The 21,053-nt window shown below is 35.2% G+C and overlaps 1 protein-coding gene across 1 annotated transcript in view; it reads right to left on the reverse strand.

Annotated features, from left to right (window-relative positions):
• The window catches only part of NUP98 (nucleoporin 98 and 96 precursor), a 115,235-nt gene that overhangs the window by 72,119 nt on the left and 22,063 nt on the right, over nt 1-21,053 (reverse strand). Inside the window, exons 5-11 of the mRNA XM_039252054.1 lie at nt 19,838-19,977; nt 18,134-18,241; nt 16,693-16,873; nt 15,019-15,182; nt 13,195-13,332; nt 11,710-11,797; nt 5,432-5,524 (exon numbers count right to left, since the gene is read on the reverse strand). Coding sequence (XP_039107985.1) covers nt 5,432-5,524; nt 11,710-11,797; nt 13,195-13,332; nt 15,019-15,182; nt 16,693-16,873; nt 18,134-18,241; nt 19,838-19,977 — 912 coding nt within the window. The remainder of the gene's footprint in view (nt 1-5,431; nt 5,525-11,709; nt 11,798-13,194; nt 13,333-15,018; nt 15,183-16,692; nt 16,874-18,133; nt 18,242-19,837; nt 19,978-21,053) is intronic.

Genomic DNA, 21,053 nt, shown 5'->3' on the forward strand with positions numbered 1-21,053 from the left:
AATGTCGTAAATGGTGAAAATGAGGTTCAAATCTAGATGCATCTGAATATAATGAGGGTTCTTTACTATACTAGAGTAATACAAAGTTTGAAAGAATTAAAAAATAATTTTTAAATTTCAATATTTGCAAATCAAAATATGCAGGTGAACCAATCACAATGTCATCTTCTGACTAACATATAGGCTAAACTACAAAAAAAACAAATCCAATACATCTTTGAATAGCAAAAAGTAATACTTTCAAAGTGTACCATCTCATGAAAACGACTTTATACAAAGACAAACGTTTTGTTTAATAAAAGCTAAAATGCTTGTGATGAGGTTACTAACCAGTCTCCAGTTTCATCATGAATCAGACTGGAAAGAGTAAGAACTTATTTTCACCAAGGGGAAACCCACTGCAGAAACTTATGTTTGAAAGCCTAATGAATCTTGCTTATGGATCTTGTTCTCAGCAGTGAAAATGGGGAGATTTTATATTTAGAGTAATTTATTGGCATTAAATTTTTTAAAAATTTCCATCTTCTCCTCTTCAAAAAATTATTGTCAATTTGGAAGATCTAAAGTTTGCTTTAACGCATCAATGCATCTTGAGAGAGAAAAAAAATCACTTCAAAGATATAATACTTAGAGATCAAAAATACTGAATACAAACTGTTTGGAGATTGCAATCAAAAAAAGCATAGGAAGTCTATACTCAGAGAATCCATACAACAGAAATTAGTGAGGGTAACTACTGAATGGACAAAACATTCCCTAACTGTCCAACCTCATTAGTAACAAGAAGATAATCCCTTTGCTACCGCTTTGGAACAGGGAATGGCTTCTTTTAAAGTCCCAAACCATCAGAAATTGGTGAAAATTCAAAGGAAAGAGCACAAATTTCAGAATTCTTTATTTTTCCAAGTAGGAAATACCTCCTTACCGCTGAACAAAAACTTAGAAAAAATCCGAATATATAAAATAGACAAAAATTTCTCATCTGGATGGGAGTTCATTTCCCTCACCTTAGTAGCAGCCCTGGATAAAGAACCATGAAACAGTCTAAAAATCACTGTATTTCAATAACCATAAAAAGAATAATAAAGGCACTGGGAGGTTCAGATCACCTGGAAAGAGACTATCATAAATTGACCTGCTTGCATACTGCTGCAATTTATCAACAAAAAACTATATTTTTTATGCATATCTACCTCATATTATACAAAAGGCTTTTTATGCATAATAAAAAGGACTTCCTAATAGTCCACAAGCTGGGGGACATTCTGGAAAATAATGTCAATATATGAAATATGCTATATTTATGATTAGTTACAGGAGTCATAAAGCAGATATATGGGGGGGCACCATATTGTAATAGTGGCCCTAGAAATTCCAAGGATGCTCAAGAAAAAAAGTGAAAATGGTTATATTCCTTTTGCAATTTTCTAATAAACATTAGAAGTTAATTTTATCCATGATATTTATTAGCTTTAGGTAAATTTTTCTGTGTATACCTGAGCCTAACAATGAACTTTACTAGATGTACCCTTAAACTTATTACTTCATGGAAAATTTTAAGAACTAAAATCTTTTTTTAAAAAAATCTTTTATTTATTTATTTTGAGAGTGAGCGAGCAAGCAGAAGGGGCTGAGAGGAGAGACAGAATCCCAAGCAGATCCGTTTCATCAGCACAGAGCCCTATGTGGAGCTCAAACTAATGAACCGTGAGACCACAACCTGAGCCAAAAACAAGTCAGGTGCTTAACAGACTGAGCCACCCAGGCACCCCAAGAACTAAAATCTCTTAATATTATTAACTACCGAGGCACCTGGGTGGCTCAGTCAGGTAAGCATCCAACTTCAGCTCAAGTCATGGTCTCATGGTCCACGGATTCGAGCTCCCATCAGGTTTTGTGCTGACAACCCAGAGCCTGGAGCCAGCTTTAGATTCTGTGTTAGTCTTCCTCTCTCTCTACCCTTCTCCTCCCCAGCTTGTGCTCTGTCTCTCTCTCTCAAAAGTAAACATTAAAAAAAAAAAAAAACAGATAGCAATAGTACTAACTACCAAGAAAATGGCATATTATTGATAGTGACAATGATAGTTATTTCACTGTCAAATCAGAAATGTATACACCCATGATTTAATGAGGGTTCCTTAGTCTGAGTACATGGGGGGATGGGAAATCTCAAATGCCAAATAATATAAAATGTTTTACAAGAGAATCTGTTACAGGACATCTTACTTCTGCAGGAGTATGAATCTCCATCACTCAAAACAAGTTGCACAGGAATACTCACTTAGCTAATGCCCCAGAAAGACATCACCCAAAGCTACAATGCTATTCTACTTGAAATGCAGACCTCATGAACATGGGTTTTTACATACAACTGTCTCCAGACACACTGCTCTCAAAGCCTCAAGTCTGCTTTAGCAGATATGATCATCAAAGAATTCCAACAGTGTATACTCAGTGGTTCTCAGAACTCACCATTTCCTACCTGATCTATTCCTGCTACGGTTTGGGGTGTAAAATTCTTTACTGATTGTATTTGGGGTTTAGTTTACACAAATCATGAACGACGGATATATAACAGCAGAAAAATGGGATCTGTTGTCCGTAAGGTAGAACTATTTAAGGATAAGTGAACATATTCAAATAAATAAAAAGGCTGAAATATTACAGTATTGTGGAAGGGAAGATAATAGTGTCAGAAAAATTACATAGTATGTTATAACTTGCACTATAGGAAAAGACACTGCTGATAATAACTTCCAAGACCTAGAAGCCTCTTTGGCTCTTTGACCACATAAAAATAAAAGCAGTACATGATGGTACCATAAAATTAAGTGGTAAACTTAAAGACTTAGTGGAAATATCTGGGTCTCAGGTTTATGGTTCACAAACTGTCTAGGGTCAAAATTACCCTTGAAAAAGCTCTTAATTTGCCCACACCAAAGCTAATTTTTTCTCCAGGATTACAAGAGAACACTAATGTCAGATGATATATTCTGCGTAAGTTTAGGGATTCACTGAACAAAAATTAGAGCATTTTAATTTTTATTTCTTGCTAAATATATGTGGTAGAATTTGGTTAAGTCACTCTACTATATAACCCAAAGAGTTAATATCCACTATATCTAAAGCAATCTCAAAAACAGATTAAGAAACAACAAATATTATGAATAGGGAACTGAAAGATTCAAATTGCCAGTAAACATACATTAAGGATACCATTCACGAGTAATTAGTGAAGTGCAAACTAGAATACATCAATTTCCACTAGCATGCATGTAAAGATGAAAAAGTCCAACCATATGGAAAGAGTATGGGAAAAATGATCACTTACAATGAGAGCAAAAATTCATTCTTTTTGGAAGGCAAATTAGCAAGACTGACCAAAATTCAAAATGTGTGTATCTTCTGACACAATCCCAAGTATCAATCCCATAGTAACACTAACACACAAAATTATGTAATAAAGATGTTCATTACTACTAATAGTATCAAAAAACTCAAATGTCTACCGATACTGGAAAGCTGAATTATGGTATTTGTATATATTTATGTGTTATGTATATATACAGATGTCTAAACACAGTGAACTGCTAAAGTTAAAGAATGAGTTAGATCTATATATACTAACAGAAAAAATACATGCCCCAAATCCCACAGCAAATGAAAAATGAAATAAAGAATTATCATGTAAGGAATAAGGAAGGTGCTTTCATTTTGAAACATTTTTGACTGTAACACACAATATAAAATACACAAAGACCCATAACACACATATATATAATTAAAATAAAAATTAAATGATACTTGGGGCACCTGGGTGGCTCAGTTAGTTAAGCTTCTGACTTCAGCTCAGATCATGATCTCACGGTTAGTGGGTTCAAGCCCTGCATCAGGCTTTGTGCTGACAGCTCAGAGCCTGGAGCCTGCTTCCGATTCTGTGTCTCACTCTCTCTCTCTGCCCCTCCCCCACTCATGCTCTGTTTCTCTCTCTCAAAAATAAACATTAAAAAATTTTTTTAATTAAATGATATTTAACCTTGCTTTTTTACAATAATTTTTCACTCTTTTATTTTTCTTAAATGCTGCTTGCAGCCCACTACATAAATACATCCAATTAATGTATCTCAGCCTTTGGTTTAAAAGAACACTCCTGTAGGATGTAGTTTTCTATTTAAGAATATAATAAATATATGTATATAACACACACATATATAACCACGTATATGTGCAGACACATTTGACATAATGAATAAAATGTACATAAAGGGGTCTGACAAAATCCCAAACTTTAAATAGCTGTTACTTCACAACTGAAAGGTACTGACTTTTCAAGACACTTGTTTTGTTGAGGGTTTTTTTTATTTTTGCAAGCATTTACATCTTTTATTTTAAAAAGAAAATGGAAGGAAATAGTCCAGAGTATAAAATGAAGTACTATTAAAAAGGAAATGGCAGATAAATGATCAGAATATGGAAGCAAAGTCAAAAGATAACTGGATGGTGGAAGCAGAGACCATGGAAATAAATGGTTTGCAATTAAATGAAAATACCCATGGTCAGATGACTTGGGAAACAGACAAAACTATATGCTCTAACAATTTTGTTGAACTGTACATGCTGAAGCACTTATTCTTTTTATGACCATTACCACTCTTATATTGCTTAAAGCAGTTGGGCACGCAGGAGGGTCAATGTCTGGGGCACCAGGATGGCTCAGTGGGTTAAGCGTCTGACTCTTGATCTCAGCTTAGGTCATGATCTCAGGGTCGTGAGATCAAGCCCCCGGTCATGCTGCATGCTGAGTGTGGAGCCACTTAAGAGTCTTTCTCTCCCCTATTCTCCACCCTCCTTCACATTCTCTCTCTTTCCTCTTTCTAAAAGACTAAAAATAAAATAAATAAAGAAGGGTCAATGTCTTCAAAGGCACTGAAAATTAACAATAGAAATAGAGATAGGTGCAACATCTCATCTCTACATCAAGGTGGAAAGAATCGAGACCTTGTAAATGTTCAGATTATTTGCTAATAACCGCAGCTTATGCTCTTACTGCTCTATCTTAATATTAGGGTAATTAAGCTTGCTTGATAAATAGTTTAAAGTCTTAAACTCTTTTTACAGAGGTAGCACAGGGGAACTGAAAGTTAATAATGCCATCATATTGACAAGTCTCACATTAAATACTAAAAATCCCAAATAGACCAGGAATATAAGACAAACATTCTGTAGAATGGGAGCAACAACCTCTAAGATAAATGTCCAAATGTTCTAAAACCTGATAAAGCATAAATGCTGAGAATGTTTTATAAGTCTATTTGAGAAAATGCAAACCTACACCCCTTATTTCCAGGTATAAGATAAAACACAGTTGTCTTAAGTTTCAACAATTAGCCAAATTGTGTCACTTACTAAATCCTGTGGTACAGTTCCTTACCTGTTCCAAATCCTGCACCAAGTCCAGTTCCCAGAGTCCCAGGTCCTGGTTTACTTCCGAAAATACTACTCCCACTGGTATTTGTGCCAAAACCTAGAAGGATAAAAGAATGAGTGGACTGTACTTTTAACACAACTCTCAAATTTCCTGTAGAAGGGAATTTTTAAAAAGGCAATCTGACCCTACACTTTGTATCTGTCAGTTAATAATATTCAGAAATCCTAAATGGTAGGCTAATTTAACCTTTTTTAAAAATTTTTCATTTCAATGCCTGTAAACAGACCCCCAGATCTTCCTATTTACTTAATTATATTTCAGACTTGAAATATTAAAGCAAAGTGATTGTGCTTGAGCATATACATTCCCTTTGTTAAGACTCAAACTTATTTTTCATGTTTAATTAATGGAAGATAAATAAATTCCCTCCAATTTTCACTAAAAATAAGACAGGGCACCTGGCTGGCTCAGATGGTAGAGCATGTAGTTCTTGATGTCAAAGGCTTCAAGGTTTTGAGTTTGAGTCCCATATTGGGTCTACAGATTAATTAACTTAAAACAACAACAACAACAACAACACATATTAAAAAAAATAAGGTAGTCAACAAATACACTTTACTGAATCTAAAGGTTCTTACTAATGGAAATTTATAAAAATTTCTACAGTAGCTTTGGTTTTGAACAGATGAATCCTGCATGGGCAGTAATGTGTGGCTGGCTGATCACACATGAGGAACTTTAATGGTGTCATACTCAACTCAATTCACAGGAGCACTCAAGGACTCAGCGAGCTGATATTAAAAAGACTAATGTATAAATAACTTTCAATGGGTTGAATTGTTTGATTATCAGAGATGATGGATAACTATACCATCTTCCTTCAATATGTCCAATCTTTTAGAGAAAATCCTAGGATTCCCCTTGAAAATCCACAGGTTTCCCCAAAAGAAACCTATACTGCATTACTGCCATTATTTTCCTTTTGTTCAGATACATCCACAAAGTTTCTGTACTCCTTTTGGACAGAACTATCAACAAACAGCTAATGAATATAGCATTCATCTCTTGGTTTTCTTCATAAAGATTTTAAGTAATCTCTACACTCAACATGGGGCTCTAACTCACAACCCTGAGATCAAGAATTGTATGCTCCATCTGCTTCGGATTGTGTGTGTCTCCCTGTCTCTCTCTGCTCCTCCCCCACACACACTGTCTCTCTTGTCTCTCAAGAATAAATAAATGTTAAAAATATTTTTTAAAAATTGTATGTTCCATCAAACTAAGCCAGCGAAGCACCCCTATCATTAATCTCTTTTCATAAGAGGAAACAAAAATCAATCAAACCTTGTTCATGAAACACTTGAAGTATTTTTAAAAGATATCATGGAGGGGAACACCTCTAAGAGAGAATGGTCTTAGTAAAGAATATCTTGGATTATATGACACTATCACCAACTAAGAATATTATATACTTAGCCATGCCAACATTTAGATTATTATTACAATAGAAAATGACCAGGAAAAAAGTCGAAGAATTTAAACAGTTTGAAAATGTATTTCTAATGTTACTTAGAAATACATGTGATCGGGGTGCCTGAGTGGCTCAATTGGTTGAGCATCCAAATTCAGCTCAGGTCATGATCTCGCGGTTCTTGAGTTCGAGCCCAGTGCCGGGCTCTGTGCAGATAGCTCAGAGCCTGGAGCCTGCTTCAGATTGTGTCTCCTTCTCTCTCTGCCCCTTCCCCACTCTTGATCTTTCTCTCTCTCTCTTTCAAAATAAATATTAAAAAAAGAAAAAAGGAAAAAAAAAAAAAAAGAAATACATATCATCAGGGGTGCCTCAGTGGCTCAGTCAGTAAAGCATTCAAATCCTGATTTTGACTCAAGTCATGATCTCATGATCAAGCCCCGTGTCGGGCTCCACACAGAGCCTACTTAAGATTCTCTCTCCCCCTCTTTCTGCTCCTCCCTTGCTCACGTGCTCTTTTTCTCAAAATAAAAAATTTTAAAGAAATGCAGGTAATCTGACATAATCTAATAAATTTAATTCATATATTCATTATTTTTCTTCAACTGTGCTAATTAATAGCTATGCCACAAAAGAGTACTACTACTCAAACACAATCAGTTTTTTATTTTAAAGAAAAAGAAAAAAGAAAAAACATTCTTGGAAATATTCTTTTTTGTTTTGAGTTAAAATTTAACTGGAAAGGATCTTCCATCCCCATAAACAGCAGAAAATAAGATACTTGTGAACTACCTCAAACCCACATGAGGGAAATAAGTCCCAACTTACACTGTTTATACCACACATTTCCTCAGATTCTTACTGACAAATGTTGATCAACTGTTATTTCAAAAACAATTTTTAAATTAAAATTAAAGATGATTAATGGTTAATTAATTTACAACAAAGGACCCAAGAATATACAATAGGGAAGGACAGTCTCTCCAATAAATGGTGCTAGAAAAACTGGACAGCAAAAGAATGAAACTGGACCACAATCTTACACCATACACAAAAATTAAATACTTGAACTGCAAGACCTGAAAATAAAACCCCAGAAGACAATATAGCCCATGAGCTCCCATGTAACATTTGTCATGGCAATGACTTTTTGGGTATGACACCAAAAGCAAGGACAACAAAGGCAGAAATATACAACAGGCACTGTATCAAATTTAAAAAGTTTCTGTACAACAAAGGAAACCATCAACAAAATGAAAAAGCAGACTACTGAATGAGAGAAAATATTTGCAAACCATACATCTGTTAATAGGTTAATATCCAAAATATATAAAGAACTCACCACGATAGCAAAGAAATAATCTAATTTAAAAATGGTCAGAGGATCTGAATAGACATTTTTCCAAAGACATACAGATGGACCAAAGACATATGAAAGGATGCTCAACATCATTAATCATCAGGGAAATGCAAATCAAAACCACAATAAGGGCTGCGTGACTCAGTTGGTTAAGCATCTGACTCTTGGTTTCAGCTCAGGTCATGATCTTTTAAGGTTTGTGAGTCTGAACCCTGTGCTGGGCTCTGCACTGATAGCACAAGCCTGCTTGGGATTCTCTCTCTCCCTCTCTCTGCCCATCTCCCACTTGCACATGCATTCTCTCTCTCCCTCTCAAAATAAATAATGAATGTAAAAAAATTTTTTACAATAGCCAAAATACTGAAAACAGTCCTAGTATCCACTGATGGATAAATGGATAAAGATGTGGTATCTACATACAATGGAATTTATTGTATTCATTCTCCTTTATTCAGCCATAAAGGAGAATGAAACATTGCCATCTGTGAAAACATGGATGGAATCTGAAAGCATTCTGCTAAGTAAATAAGCCATTCAGAGAAAGACAAAACTGCATGATCTCAATTGTATGTGTAATCTCATAAAACAAAAGATGAGCTTACAGATGCAGACAATAGATTGGTAGTTGCCAGAAGCAAGGAATGGAAGATGGGCAAAAAGGGTAAAAGGGGATCAAAAGGTAAAAACTTACAGTTATAAAATAAGTCATGGGGAGGTAATATACAGTATGGTGACTACAGTTAATACATATGAAAGTTGCTAAACTAGTAGATCCTAAACATTCTCATCATAAAAAAAAATGTATATATGGTGACAGATGTTAACTATTAACTAGACTTATTACAGTGATCATTTCACAATATATGCAACTATCAAATCCTTATCCCAGAAACTAATGTTATATTTCAATGATACCTCAATTTAGAAAAATAAGCTTAAAGGAAAAAGATATTTAAGTATTCAAATAGCTCCTTAACTGTCCACTTAACCATACAGCATGGAAGAATCACTGACATATTGCCCAGCATCATCTCATTATTACACAAAGAATCGACTTTTTTAAACCTTTGCTCCAATGTATAAACATTCTGTCTGTAATTCCTCTCCTGAAACAATTCTATTCCTCCATTCATTCAGAAATTCAGACACTATCTCATACTCACTTAATCTTAAGCTTGTCCCTGCCAGGAATATTTATTAAGAAAATGGGCTGATGATTCTAAAGAATGACTTAAGGATCTTGCAATACCAATTGTAGCAGTATGTATCCCAATTTTTTTTAGGTATGCCAACTTTTAACTCTGTGGATTCGCCAGCATCAGAATAAAACAAAACCCCATAATGGATAATGTGTGACCAACAAAAATTTAGCAACACTCTAAATCTCTATATTATATTATTCCATTTCCAGATTTGTTACATGGCTTATTTCCAAGTCAGAAGATTCTTATGCCCACAAACTCAAAGCTGACAGCTTCCCAAGACAAGAAGAGTATCAGTAGATCTGGATCTCTCAAGGGTGGTACGGAAATTTAAATTCACCCAAGAATAGGACAAAGCTACCTCACAATCCCCATCTGACTCAGAGGGAATCATTACTCTTAGGGCCCATTTGTTCATCCTTTAAGTCATTTAACCAAGTTTTAGTGAGCACCTATGCTATGCCAGGCACTAGATCAACACTGGGGATTAAAAAAGAAAAAAAATTAGGACAATTCAGGTTCATCACAAAAGTTAGTGAGGCATTTTAGATAAAAATGAAATACTTCATTTTTATGCCGTTGAACAGAAATACATATGTATATTTATCCAACAACAACAACAAAAAATCTCCAAACAGATCAGAAATCTGCAACCAAGGAAGAACATCAAGTGTATTTCAGAAGTCCAGCCCATTTCATCATTTTAGCCTATATAAGCAGATAAAAACAATGTTTCTGAACACGAAGCATGCTACAAAAAAACATGTATTTTCAAAGGAAGGGAAAAGTGGCTCTTGAGGGGTTAAATGAATCACAGATATACAATGGTTTATGGCCCTTCAAAGGGCCATAGTACATAAACAGATACACAATGCATATGCGGTATTAAAATCTTTTAGGATGAGATGACTAAGAAACAACTGGTCTAGGGGCGCCTGGGTGGCTCCGTTGGTTAAGCGTCCAACTCTTGATTTCAGCTCAGGTCATGATCTCACGGTTTGTGGATTCAAGCTCAAACTAAAGACTCTGAGATGAAGAGTGGCATGCTCTTTCAAATGAGCCAGCCAAGTGGTCCACTGATCATGTCTTTTCACTCATCTCCCACTAAGTATCCCCAGTGCCTAGTGATGTTATCTGGTAGTAAAATCCTTAACAGATATTTAAACTAGTATTTCCCTTAGTCATGAAATTAATTTTCCTTATCTAACACAAATTATGTTAATAATTTGTTAAAAATTTGATTAAAAACTTAATTAGGTAGTTACAGAAGACATTTACAATAATGTTCTATTAAACAACTCTCATTTTTCCAGCATTATCTGTGAAAAGTAGTTTAGGGCTGTATTTTAATCATTATTCAATCTTATCTTTTATTTATTTTATTTTCTAATTTTTCTATAATGAATACATATTCAAAAATAAACTTTTGCAGCTGAAGGAAAGTTTTAACTTCCAATAAGAATCATGAAATCTCAAAAACACAAAAAAAAATCAAAACAAAAATAACAATAAAAACCTTTAAAAAAAAAAAAAAATCAACAAATTTGTATACTACTTCTCCATTTGAAACCTGGCCTAAAAGAATGTTATCTCAAGGCTTTTGGTTGGCTGAGTTGGTTAAGCATCCAAATCTTGGTTGCAGCTCAGGTCATGATCTCATAGTTTTATGAGTTTGAGCCCTATCTGGCTCTGTGCTGGCAGCGCAGAGTCTGCTTGCGATTCTCTCTTTCTCCCTCTCTCTCTCTGCCCCTCCCCTGCTCGTGCTGTCTCTCTCAAAATAAACTTAAAAAAAAACAAACAAACACAGAATATGTTATCTCAACTGAATGTGTTTCATTTATGGTTTTTCAACTATTGGTGGGGTAATCCAAAGGAAATGTACTTCCTTATTTTGAAAAAAATTCTATATCCATTGGAAAAGCAACTTCTACAAGGTAATACTGCATGTGTTCACGTGTTGAAAGGCCCATTTTATCCAAAGCAGGGAGTTAGGAGACTAATAATGAGGTAATGCAATTTATATGCTTTCTAAGTATGTCAACCCATGTCCATGATATTAAACCTTCTCCTCTGGTACCTCACATCAAGCCACAGCTTACCTGAGAATTTTTTAATATTCCCAATCATATGAATCAGGAGAATGATGTGTGGTATAGTCAGTGTAACTTTAAAAGAGTCAAACCTGCTTTTTTATATGTACCAAAATTGGAAGTGTTTGTATTGGTTCCTAAAGTCAGGGTTGGTTTGTTACCAAAGAGCCCGCCACTGGTTGTACCAAATGAAGGAGCACTGGTTGTGCTGGTTCCAAATGTAGTAAGCTTGTTATTTCCAAACAGGGTCTAAAAAGAACAAAATACAGGAAAATCTTAAGTACTATAAAGACACACTTCAAACAGTAAACAGAGGTTACCTCAGGTATACTGGACTGGGTGTGAAGTGAGAGAAGAATGTCATAACTTTTATGAAAAAGTAGGAGGATGATGAATAAAGACTATCAGAAAAATATACTAATCTGAGCAAGATGGACTTTACAGAGCATGCTTCTAGCCTGAGAAGTTAACGGCAACCCTTCAGCAAACACAATATTTCAGTGGGGCAAAGAAAATAAATAAAGAATTTTTGTAACCTGGTAACAGAAATGTTCATGTATTTAATTTGCCAGCAGAAATAGTTACAATAAAAAATTTAAACATACTAGGATATGGATGAGCCTTTAAAACGTTATGCTAAGTAAACGTGGTCACAAAAAACTACATATTATGTGATTCCATGTGTATGAAATGTCCAGACTAGATAAATCTGTAGACCACTGGCTTGAGGTTAATTGGAGGGCAAATGAGAAGTGACTATTAATAGGTATGAGGTTTCTTTTTATTAAGGTGATGAGTATGTCCTAAAATTGACTATGGTGATAGTTCCACAATCTGCTGGTATACTAAAAACCACTCAATTATAAAGTTTAAAAGGGCAAATTATATGGCATTAGGATTATATCTCAATAATTGGTTACTAAGAACTTTTTAAAGCATTATATAATTTTCTCAATTTCTCATCTCAATTAGCTACCCAAAGAAAAGTTAAGAAATAAGAGATTTCAATTTCCCTGAAAATCATGTTTTGAGATTTTTTTCTTTTTTTTTTCTATTTATACACAACAGCATGTTCAAAGCTTTTTTAAATAGGTAAATAATACAGATTGGCTGTTCTATATCCATTCTCACATAGTTTAAGTGGCAATACAGAATTTACTATTATTCTTAGGTTAAGTGTACTCCTAAATAGTTGTTTACTTAAATGACTGAACAGGGAACATAATCCAGTTAAGCCTCCAGCTGCATGAGAATCATGAGATTACCAACAGCTTTAGCAACTTGGAATTCTTAACTCTCAATCATACCAACCTATCACCCCAAACAGAGAATAGAGTATAGGAATTAAAAATTACCTGACTTAAAAATGAAAGCACTTCAATTTAGACTCAACAATTTAACCAACTGGAGTGATATCGTGCTATCAGAAGTAAGGCACAGAAGAGGCAAAGATGTTTAAAAAGGAACTTATAACTGGAAAATTAACCTACTAAAGTTACCTATTTTTGTACCAAATAGCTTTTAATTACTATTAGCATCAAGTCTTATACCCAATAAAAATATTTGAAAAATAGTTAAATCTTTCTTGGAAATTCATTTAACAAATTTATTCGTATCTTCAAATTAGATCAACTGTAGAAACCTACCGAACCGACAGCACCAAATCCAGTATTGGGCTGCCCAAAGAGACCTGTTCCTGTTCCAAATGCTGTCCCAGTGCTGGTGTTTGTGGCTGTCCCAAAAAGACCTCCAGGCTGTGAGGCTTGGGTTACTCCAAATAAACCCTGCAAAAGGTAATCTACATTAAAAGATATCCTACAACAGTCAGTTTTAAGAGTCTTAGATTAATAACAGTTGCCATTTTTAAAAAGTTTATAGGACAGATACTATGCTAAATACATAAAGCATTTTTTTTTCACAACAACCCTGCCGAGCAGGGCCATTAAACATACACATACACATACACATACACACACACACACACACACACACACACACACACACTCAAGAAAGTTAAAAAATTGCCCAAGATGTCATAGCTCCTGAGTGACAGGACCAGAAATTCATATCTACATCTAACCCTGATGAGTTCCAATGTCCTAGCCAGCAGAATAAGACTTTATACTAACTCTTATGCTCTAAGAAATAACAGGATTATAACACTGAAAACAAAATATAACAGAATACTCCACTGGATATTCTTTCTTGATTTGTCAAAGATGAGTTGGCTTGGGTTCCTTTCTATCTTTGTTGAATGTCTTTATCATGAAAGGGTGTCAAATGCTTTTTCTGCACCTACTGAAGTGATCATGTGGTTTTGTTTATTATGTTGATTAATTTTCCTATGTTGAATCAACCTTCTGGAATGAATCCCACTGAATCATGATTGTCATCTTTTACACGTTGCTGAATTTGGTTTACCAGTATTTGTAAGATTTTTGGGGTGTGAGGGGCGCGCCTTGTAGCTCAGTCAGTTAAGAGTCCAACTTTGGCTCAGGTCATGATCTTCGCAGTTCTTGAGTTCAAGCCCCGCGTTGTGCTCTGTGTTGACAACGCAGAGCCTGGAGCCTACTTTGGATTCTGTCTCCCTCTCTCTCTGCCTCTCTCCTGACCATGCTCTGTGTCTCTCTCTCATCCTCCCTCTCTCTCTGCCTCTGCCCAATGCACATGCACTCTCTCTCAAACTAAATAAAAAAAAAAAAATACAGAAACTGGTAATGACTCAGACTTTCTCTTTTGCTTTTTGCACAGAAATAGCAATTATCCAATATGGCTCTCAGTTTTAGTGCTCTCTTATTTATTTTAATGATCTACACATCTTTGCCTAACTCCACGTAAGGAAACAAACAGAGAATATGCTGAAATACAGACAGTAATGTGTAAGTATTTTTTGCTATACTCCATAGAATGGATAGAGCCAATGTCCTAAGGTATAACCTTTAGTGGCCAATTCTAGCACATGAAGCAGCTTCTAGTGATAAGGAAATATGCTTGGAAAGAATAAGTGACTTGGCTCAACAGCCCCTCAATGAGGAGGGAGTAGAGCCTGGACTAGAATCCAGGTTTTAATTATTTACATTTTGCTCTTTCCTTTCTATATACCATCAACTCTTAAGAACTACAGTAGAGGTAAAACTTGCTACTTTAACATGATTAGAAGCCTCATTGCTTAGCTCTCTGAATAAGATCTGGAGTTAATTAAAGACCTGTTTCCTGGGACACTGAAGTGACTCAGTCGGTTAGGCAACCAACTTCAGCTCAGGCCATGATCTCGCGGTTTGTGAGTTTGAGCCCCGCATTGGGCTCTGTGCTGACAGCTCAGAGCCTGGCACCTGCTTCGGATTCTATGTCTTCCCCTCTCTCTGTCCCTCCCCTGCTCATGCTCTGTCTCTCTCAAAAATAAACAAATGTTTTAAAAACTTTTTTAATTAAAAAAAAAAAAAAAAAAAAAAAAGGACCTGTTCCCTTACCATGCTATTGGTGCTTGGCTGTCCTAGTGTGCTGGTATTACCAAAGGAAAAGCCAGTGTTCTGGGTGGTTGTGGCCTGGCCAAATGGTTTACTGAAGAGGCTAGAAGTCTGCTGATTCTGTTGTCCAAACAGACCACCCGGATTTGTTCCAAATCCAGTTGTACCTTTCAGAAAAAAGAAATAAGGTGAAAATAAATGGAGAAAAAAAATCCCTCAAATCTCACATTATTCAGTTACAATATGGATAGAACAGCATTAATACAATACAGTATGAATGCAACAGCATTAATATTCTTGATTACACATCTAAATGATGTAGGAAAATTTCATTCACTACTCAAAAGAGATAACCATTTCACTTCCCATCCTTTTCCACCTAGGTCATTTAGTTCAGATGTTAATTCCTACAATACTCTGACCTCAAGAACCCTGGCTGAGCTAAGTAATCTTCATTTTGAGTTCAAAACTTTCTTCCATTTACAAGATATCATACTAAACTCAGAATCTATATGTGTATTTTGATGTTGTTAGATTAAATTTTTATTGAGAACAGAGGCTTTCTATTTCCAGCATAGGATACACTGTACTCAATAATGAATATGTGGCTAAACTACATCACAGAATACCAAGACTGAAATGAATGTTAAATGTCACTTAAACATGTATTTATCTGTAGATTCGTAGATATGTAAAAATCTCTGTAAAAGGTCACGAAAAAGTCCAACTTTCGCTTGTTTCTAGGGAGGGAAAATAGTAGCTAGGGGAAGCAAATAAGATACCTTAGTATAAGTTATAGACTTTTTTGTGTCTTGTAATCTTTTTATCATACATATGTATTACCTGTACCAAAGTAATATTTTCATAAGGTAATTTAGTCATCATCGTAGACTTCCCTCTTTCACATCCCACATAAAAGCAAACAGCAAATTTCATCAGTTCTATATTCATAATGGGTCTAGCATCTGACATGTTTACCACCTCCATCTCCTGGGCCAAGTCACCAACATCTCTCATGTAAATGAAGCAATAGCTTTTCTAATTCATTTGTTTTCACCCTCTCACCCTTAACAATCTTTTTCTTGAATTTTTGAAGTTGAAACTCAATGTTATATTAGTTTCAGGTGTACAACACAGTGACTGGAAAAATCTCTAAATTATGCTATACTCACGAGTGTAGCTACCACAATCTATTCTTAATATAGCAGCCTTTAGAATATCCTTCACTCATAATCACATGACTTCTCTTTCTAAAACTTTTAATGGCTTCCTAACTCAAATAAAAATTCAAATCTTGACAATGACCCGCAATGTACTATAAAATATAGTCCCTATATCCCTTAATACTTTCCCCTCCTTGATCCTCATTTCTATGGAAAAAACTCAGGGTTTTTAGACTTATAGCTTCCTCTGGCTGGAATGCTGTTCCCCCAGAAATCTGTATAGCTTTATCCTTCACCACCTTCAGATAGGTCACCTTCCAAATGTTACCTTATCACTGAGGCCCTTTTTAACCATCTCCACTTACTGTATATCTCTCCATCCCCACCTATATATCAGATACTCTATTCCTCCGACATCCCTGAATTATTTTTCTCCATAGCATTTATCAAAAGATGACAATTATGTTTTACTTTTAGTTGCGTGTCCCTCCTCAATATGATGCCAAATGCTTACTAGTTCCAAAGGCTGTTTTGTTCTGACCATATGCAAAGCCTGAGTTAGTAGTAGAGGAGCTGAAGAGTCCTGTTGCACTGGAAGTTGCTGGAGAAGACCCAAACAAGCCAGCTGTGGTACCTGCTCCCACCTGGTTCTGCGGGCCTTTCCGGTTAGCCTGATAATCCTCTAAACGAAGTTCCTAGAGGAAGAAAAAGCAGACTTCCAATCTTAATATGCAGCCAAAAAAATTTTTTTTAGGAAACTAAATATTTAAATTTAGAATTCAATGTCCATGTTCACACAGGATTCAATGTCCATGTTCACAGAGGACCCATAACAAAAAAAAAAAGAGAACTACAGAACATTAACTTATCATCATTACAGAAAAACACTTTCAACAGTGTAGAGTGGACACTAAAATCCATACCATATTTACTAAAACCACAGGCCAAAGGACCAACCATAACTTAATTTTAATTTTCTTTTAGAAACAGCAATAGTTCCTTTTAGTACAATGCTATATAATGTATCTACTCCCATCCCAAAAATTAAAAAATGAGCTAGAAAGATCAAGGATTCTGGACTGGGATGAGAGGTTTCAGAAAATTAGGTAAAAAAGGTATAAAGTTTAACAGTTCTATCTCACAAGCCAGGGTGTTTCTTTATACTCCAATCAATCAAGTATGGTATGGGTTGCAGAGGAACCAACAGCTACAATTAGGGATGACACTCAAATATACAACACACTACCACGTCATAGTATGGATGGACTAACTGTAACTTCATGCAACGCCATGGATAAATCTCATAATGTGGAAAAGCAGACTTAGTACATAATGAAAGATTCCATCTATATAAAGTTCAAACTGAGCAAAACATGGGCTGTCACAACAGTAGTTAGCTTTGGAGGGAGGAAGGAGTCATGCCTAGGGAGACAGGACACAGGCAGGACATCAGGAATGCTGCTAATGCTCAGTGACTTGATCTGGATCCTGGTACCATAGGTCTGCTCACTTGGTGAAAACTTACTATGTTATACACTTATGACTTTGCATGAGTTTACTAAAATCATGTGGATGTCACATACACACACATTGCCCAGTGTAATATGAACATACAATCACAATGGACTACTAACAGAACTATACCAGTACAAACAAGATGAATATTGCCCTTCCTAAAACAAGATATGTATAGATAATACATTAATTTTTAAAAATTATTTGGTGGTGGAGCACCTTGGTGGCTCAGTCAGTAGAGCATGTGGCTCTTGATCTTGGTCAGGGCTGTAACTTCAAGCCCCACACTGGGCACAGAGCTTACTTAAAAAAATTTAGTTGTAAGTCTTTTACATAAACCCAGTGTGAACCACTGATCCTAGAAATACCAAAAATATTTGTAAAAGTTGCTTTCCAATAGAATAAGGCTGGGCTGATATTCAATATTGCATTTTACTGACCTCTAGAGACTTGCTTTCATATTCTTTCATAGCAGTAATACACTGGTGCTTGGTACTGATGTTAGTGCTAACTCCAGCTTTAACCATAGTATCTGTACCAGTTGGAGGCTGTAAAGGAACATAAAGGCAAATTTGAAAGTCTAAAGCAAATGTCTAAGTCCAAACTTTAAATCCTACTCTCATAGACACAATTCTTCAACCACTGAACTCTCCATACTATCTAGTTTTATAGGTCTTTTGCTAAATGAAAATTTCAAGGTTGCTTAATTAAATACACTGTGTTTCTTATCTCCCCTCTCCCTACAAGGTTATCTAACTAAATAAATCAATCTCAGTAATAGTTATCACAGATATTAAGCCCATAACCAAGCCATTTGATTATAAACTAACATATACTTAATACTGTAGGCATAAGAAAAACTTCACCCAATTTACCAACATGTACATTTAAACCTGAATCTCTGAGTTCTATCTCCTACTCTGCTCTAAAGTGTCTGCCTTATTTTATATATTTCTTTCTTCTTTCTTTCAAAGTGCCTGCTTTATAAATGTTGTTGCATTTAAGAAACATGGAAGCCTGGTTTTCCCCCCTACAATCTTAAGAGAAAAAGGCATAATATATAACCAAACATTTCTACTAGTATTGTCAGTTTTCTCAATTATTACACTTTCCATGAAACAGCACACAGTATTTTTCCCTATTATTTATAAAATTTAGGTTTCTAAATTCAGTATCATGACTTTACCACTTTGCCTGAGAAATTTTTCATTTCCTGGAGTATGTTTTAACAAGAAGTTAAGTCAAGACCTACTTTCACCAGAGTTTCTTTAGGCAAACTGCACCTCCAGCCTATCCTAAGTATCTCCTAACCAATCACATCAAATTGTATCTTATATCAAGTAATATCCCATACATTTTTATAAACAAATCTTCCATTCTAAACCTCTGCCCAAGTCCTCTTAAAAAAGCCAAAGAAAACATAAAACTCTACTGCCCCATTTTGCCACTTCATCAACAAGTTTTATTTTTCATTGGCACACAGAATATTTATGAGTTATTCCGTAAAACTCCTTAAAAAGTCCCTATTTTCAATAATAATGGTTGAGCATTCAGCCATTCCTTTAGAGCCAAGTTATGAATGCAATAAATACAAGTTCAACATCATTACTACCTACTGTAATCAACCTTGTGAATATAAATTTGATTGGGTTGGGGCACCTGGGTGGCTCAGCGGCTTAAGCGTCTGACCGGCTCAGGTTATGATCTCACGGTTCATGGGTTCGAGTCCCACATCGGGCTCTGTGCTGACAGCTAGCTCAGAGATTGAAGCCTGTTTCGGATTCTGACCCTCTGTCTCTGACCCTCCCCTGCTCACACTGTCTCTCTCTTTCTCAGAAATAAATAAAACAGTAAAATTTTTTGATTGGGTTAATGTATTAATAATTATTAATGAATTAATAATTAACAAATTGAATTATGATTCAATACACATAATTCAAATACACATAATCTAGATTTATGTTTCATAACTTTTCCTATTTATTATATCACTATTTACAGACTTTGTTCTTAACATATCTTAAAAGAGTGAGACTAAGCTGTGCAGAACTGGAAAAAGGAGAAATTTTATGATTCATCTTGCAAAGAGATATACAAATGGGAGAGTCATATATTCTACAAAGACTGGAGGAAAAAATACTTACATTAAACTTAATTGTAGTCCCAGTCGGAGCAGCTGTAAAACTACTCGGCCCAAAGAGGGAGCCAGATGTACTACCAAAAGGATTGGAGGTGGTATTTGTAGTACCAAAAAGTCCCCCACTGCTGGTACTTGTTCCAAAATCTGTAAATTAGAAAGAAAAATAAGACGGCAACAGTTAAGAATTTAAGAATCTTTAAGACTTTGAATTGGGCTGTAGCACTATAGCAGCATTACTTTCACATCCTCAAATTTTCTATCTTTCAAATTGCCCTAGTAAGTATCTTCAGACATTTCATATAGACATGGACATAATTCTAGGCTCAAAATTTTGAAGTGAAACAAAGTCTAAATCCCTTTGTCAGCTAAATGTCTATAAAGCTCTTCTTGGGTAAATTTGGAAGACAAGTGAGAAAAAAAAATAACTATTTCATCACAAATTTTATTTCATTTTTCCTTCCTTGTTAAGACTACATGCTGAATAAACCCATCTTTCTGAAAATATCACAACAGATATCAACAAGGGTCACAGTATATTTTATTTACGTAATACATATTACATTAGTACAAACCCCTACACAAAACCAAAAATTTCAAAACATACAAATGGTTCTATTAGGACAAACAGGTTAATACAAAATTTTGCCCAGAAAAGTAATTTAGAAAAATTATTAGGCATCTTGATAATTTTACAGAATAAATCCTGATTACATTACTTTTCCAAAAAGCCGAGTTTCAAAAAATTCCATAAAAGTGAATTTAACTGTTATCTAATATATTTTTCAAAGTAAGAGATATTAGTTTCAAGAAGTTGTACAAAGGGTGCCAGAAATGTCAGTAAACAAAATTATCACATCCTAATTACCAATCTGAGAGGAATGTAACTTCTCACTGGCAAACTCTTTACTACAAACATGTCCTGATGTATGGTATAAGGTAAACAGGCACATCTCTTTTGAATAAGAACTTTAGATTCCATTGTACATTGTCATCATTAACTATTTCAATACCCTACAACCTTCCCTTTGCGAAATATTGATAGCTGGCTAACATTCATTCTGCTATACTTTTGTGCTGGGAATGCATCAACTCACAGAGCACACCTGTTCAACTAGTAGTGGCTGTGTGGAGAAGTATCCCCAGGCCACATTTAGACTTAGAAAGAAACCATCAATTAAAAACATCTGCCATGGATAAGGAACGGAAGAAAAACCATGTCA

This window comes from Hyaena hyaena, unplaced genomic scaffold, assembly GCF_003009895.1.
Source record: "Hyaena hyaena isolate Hyena2069 unplaced genomic scaffold, ASM300989v1 scaffold_406, whole genome shotgun sequence".
Lineage (NCBI taxonomy): Eukaryota > Metazoa > Chordata > Mammalia > Carnivora > Hyaenidae > Hyaena > Hyaena hyaena.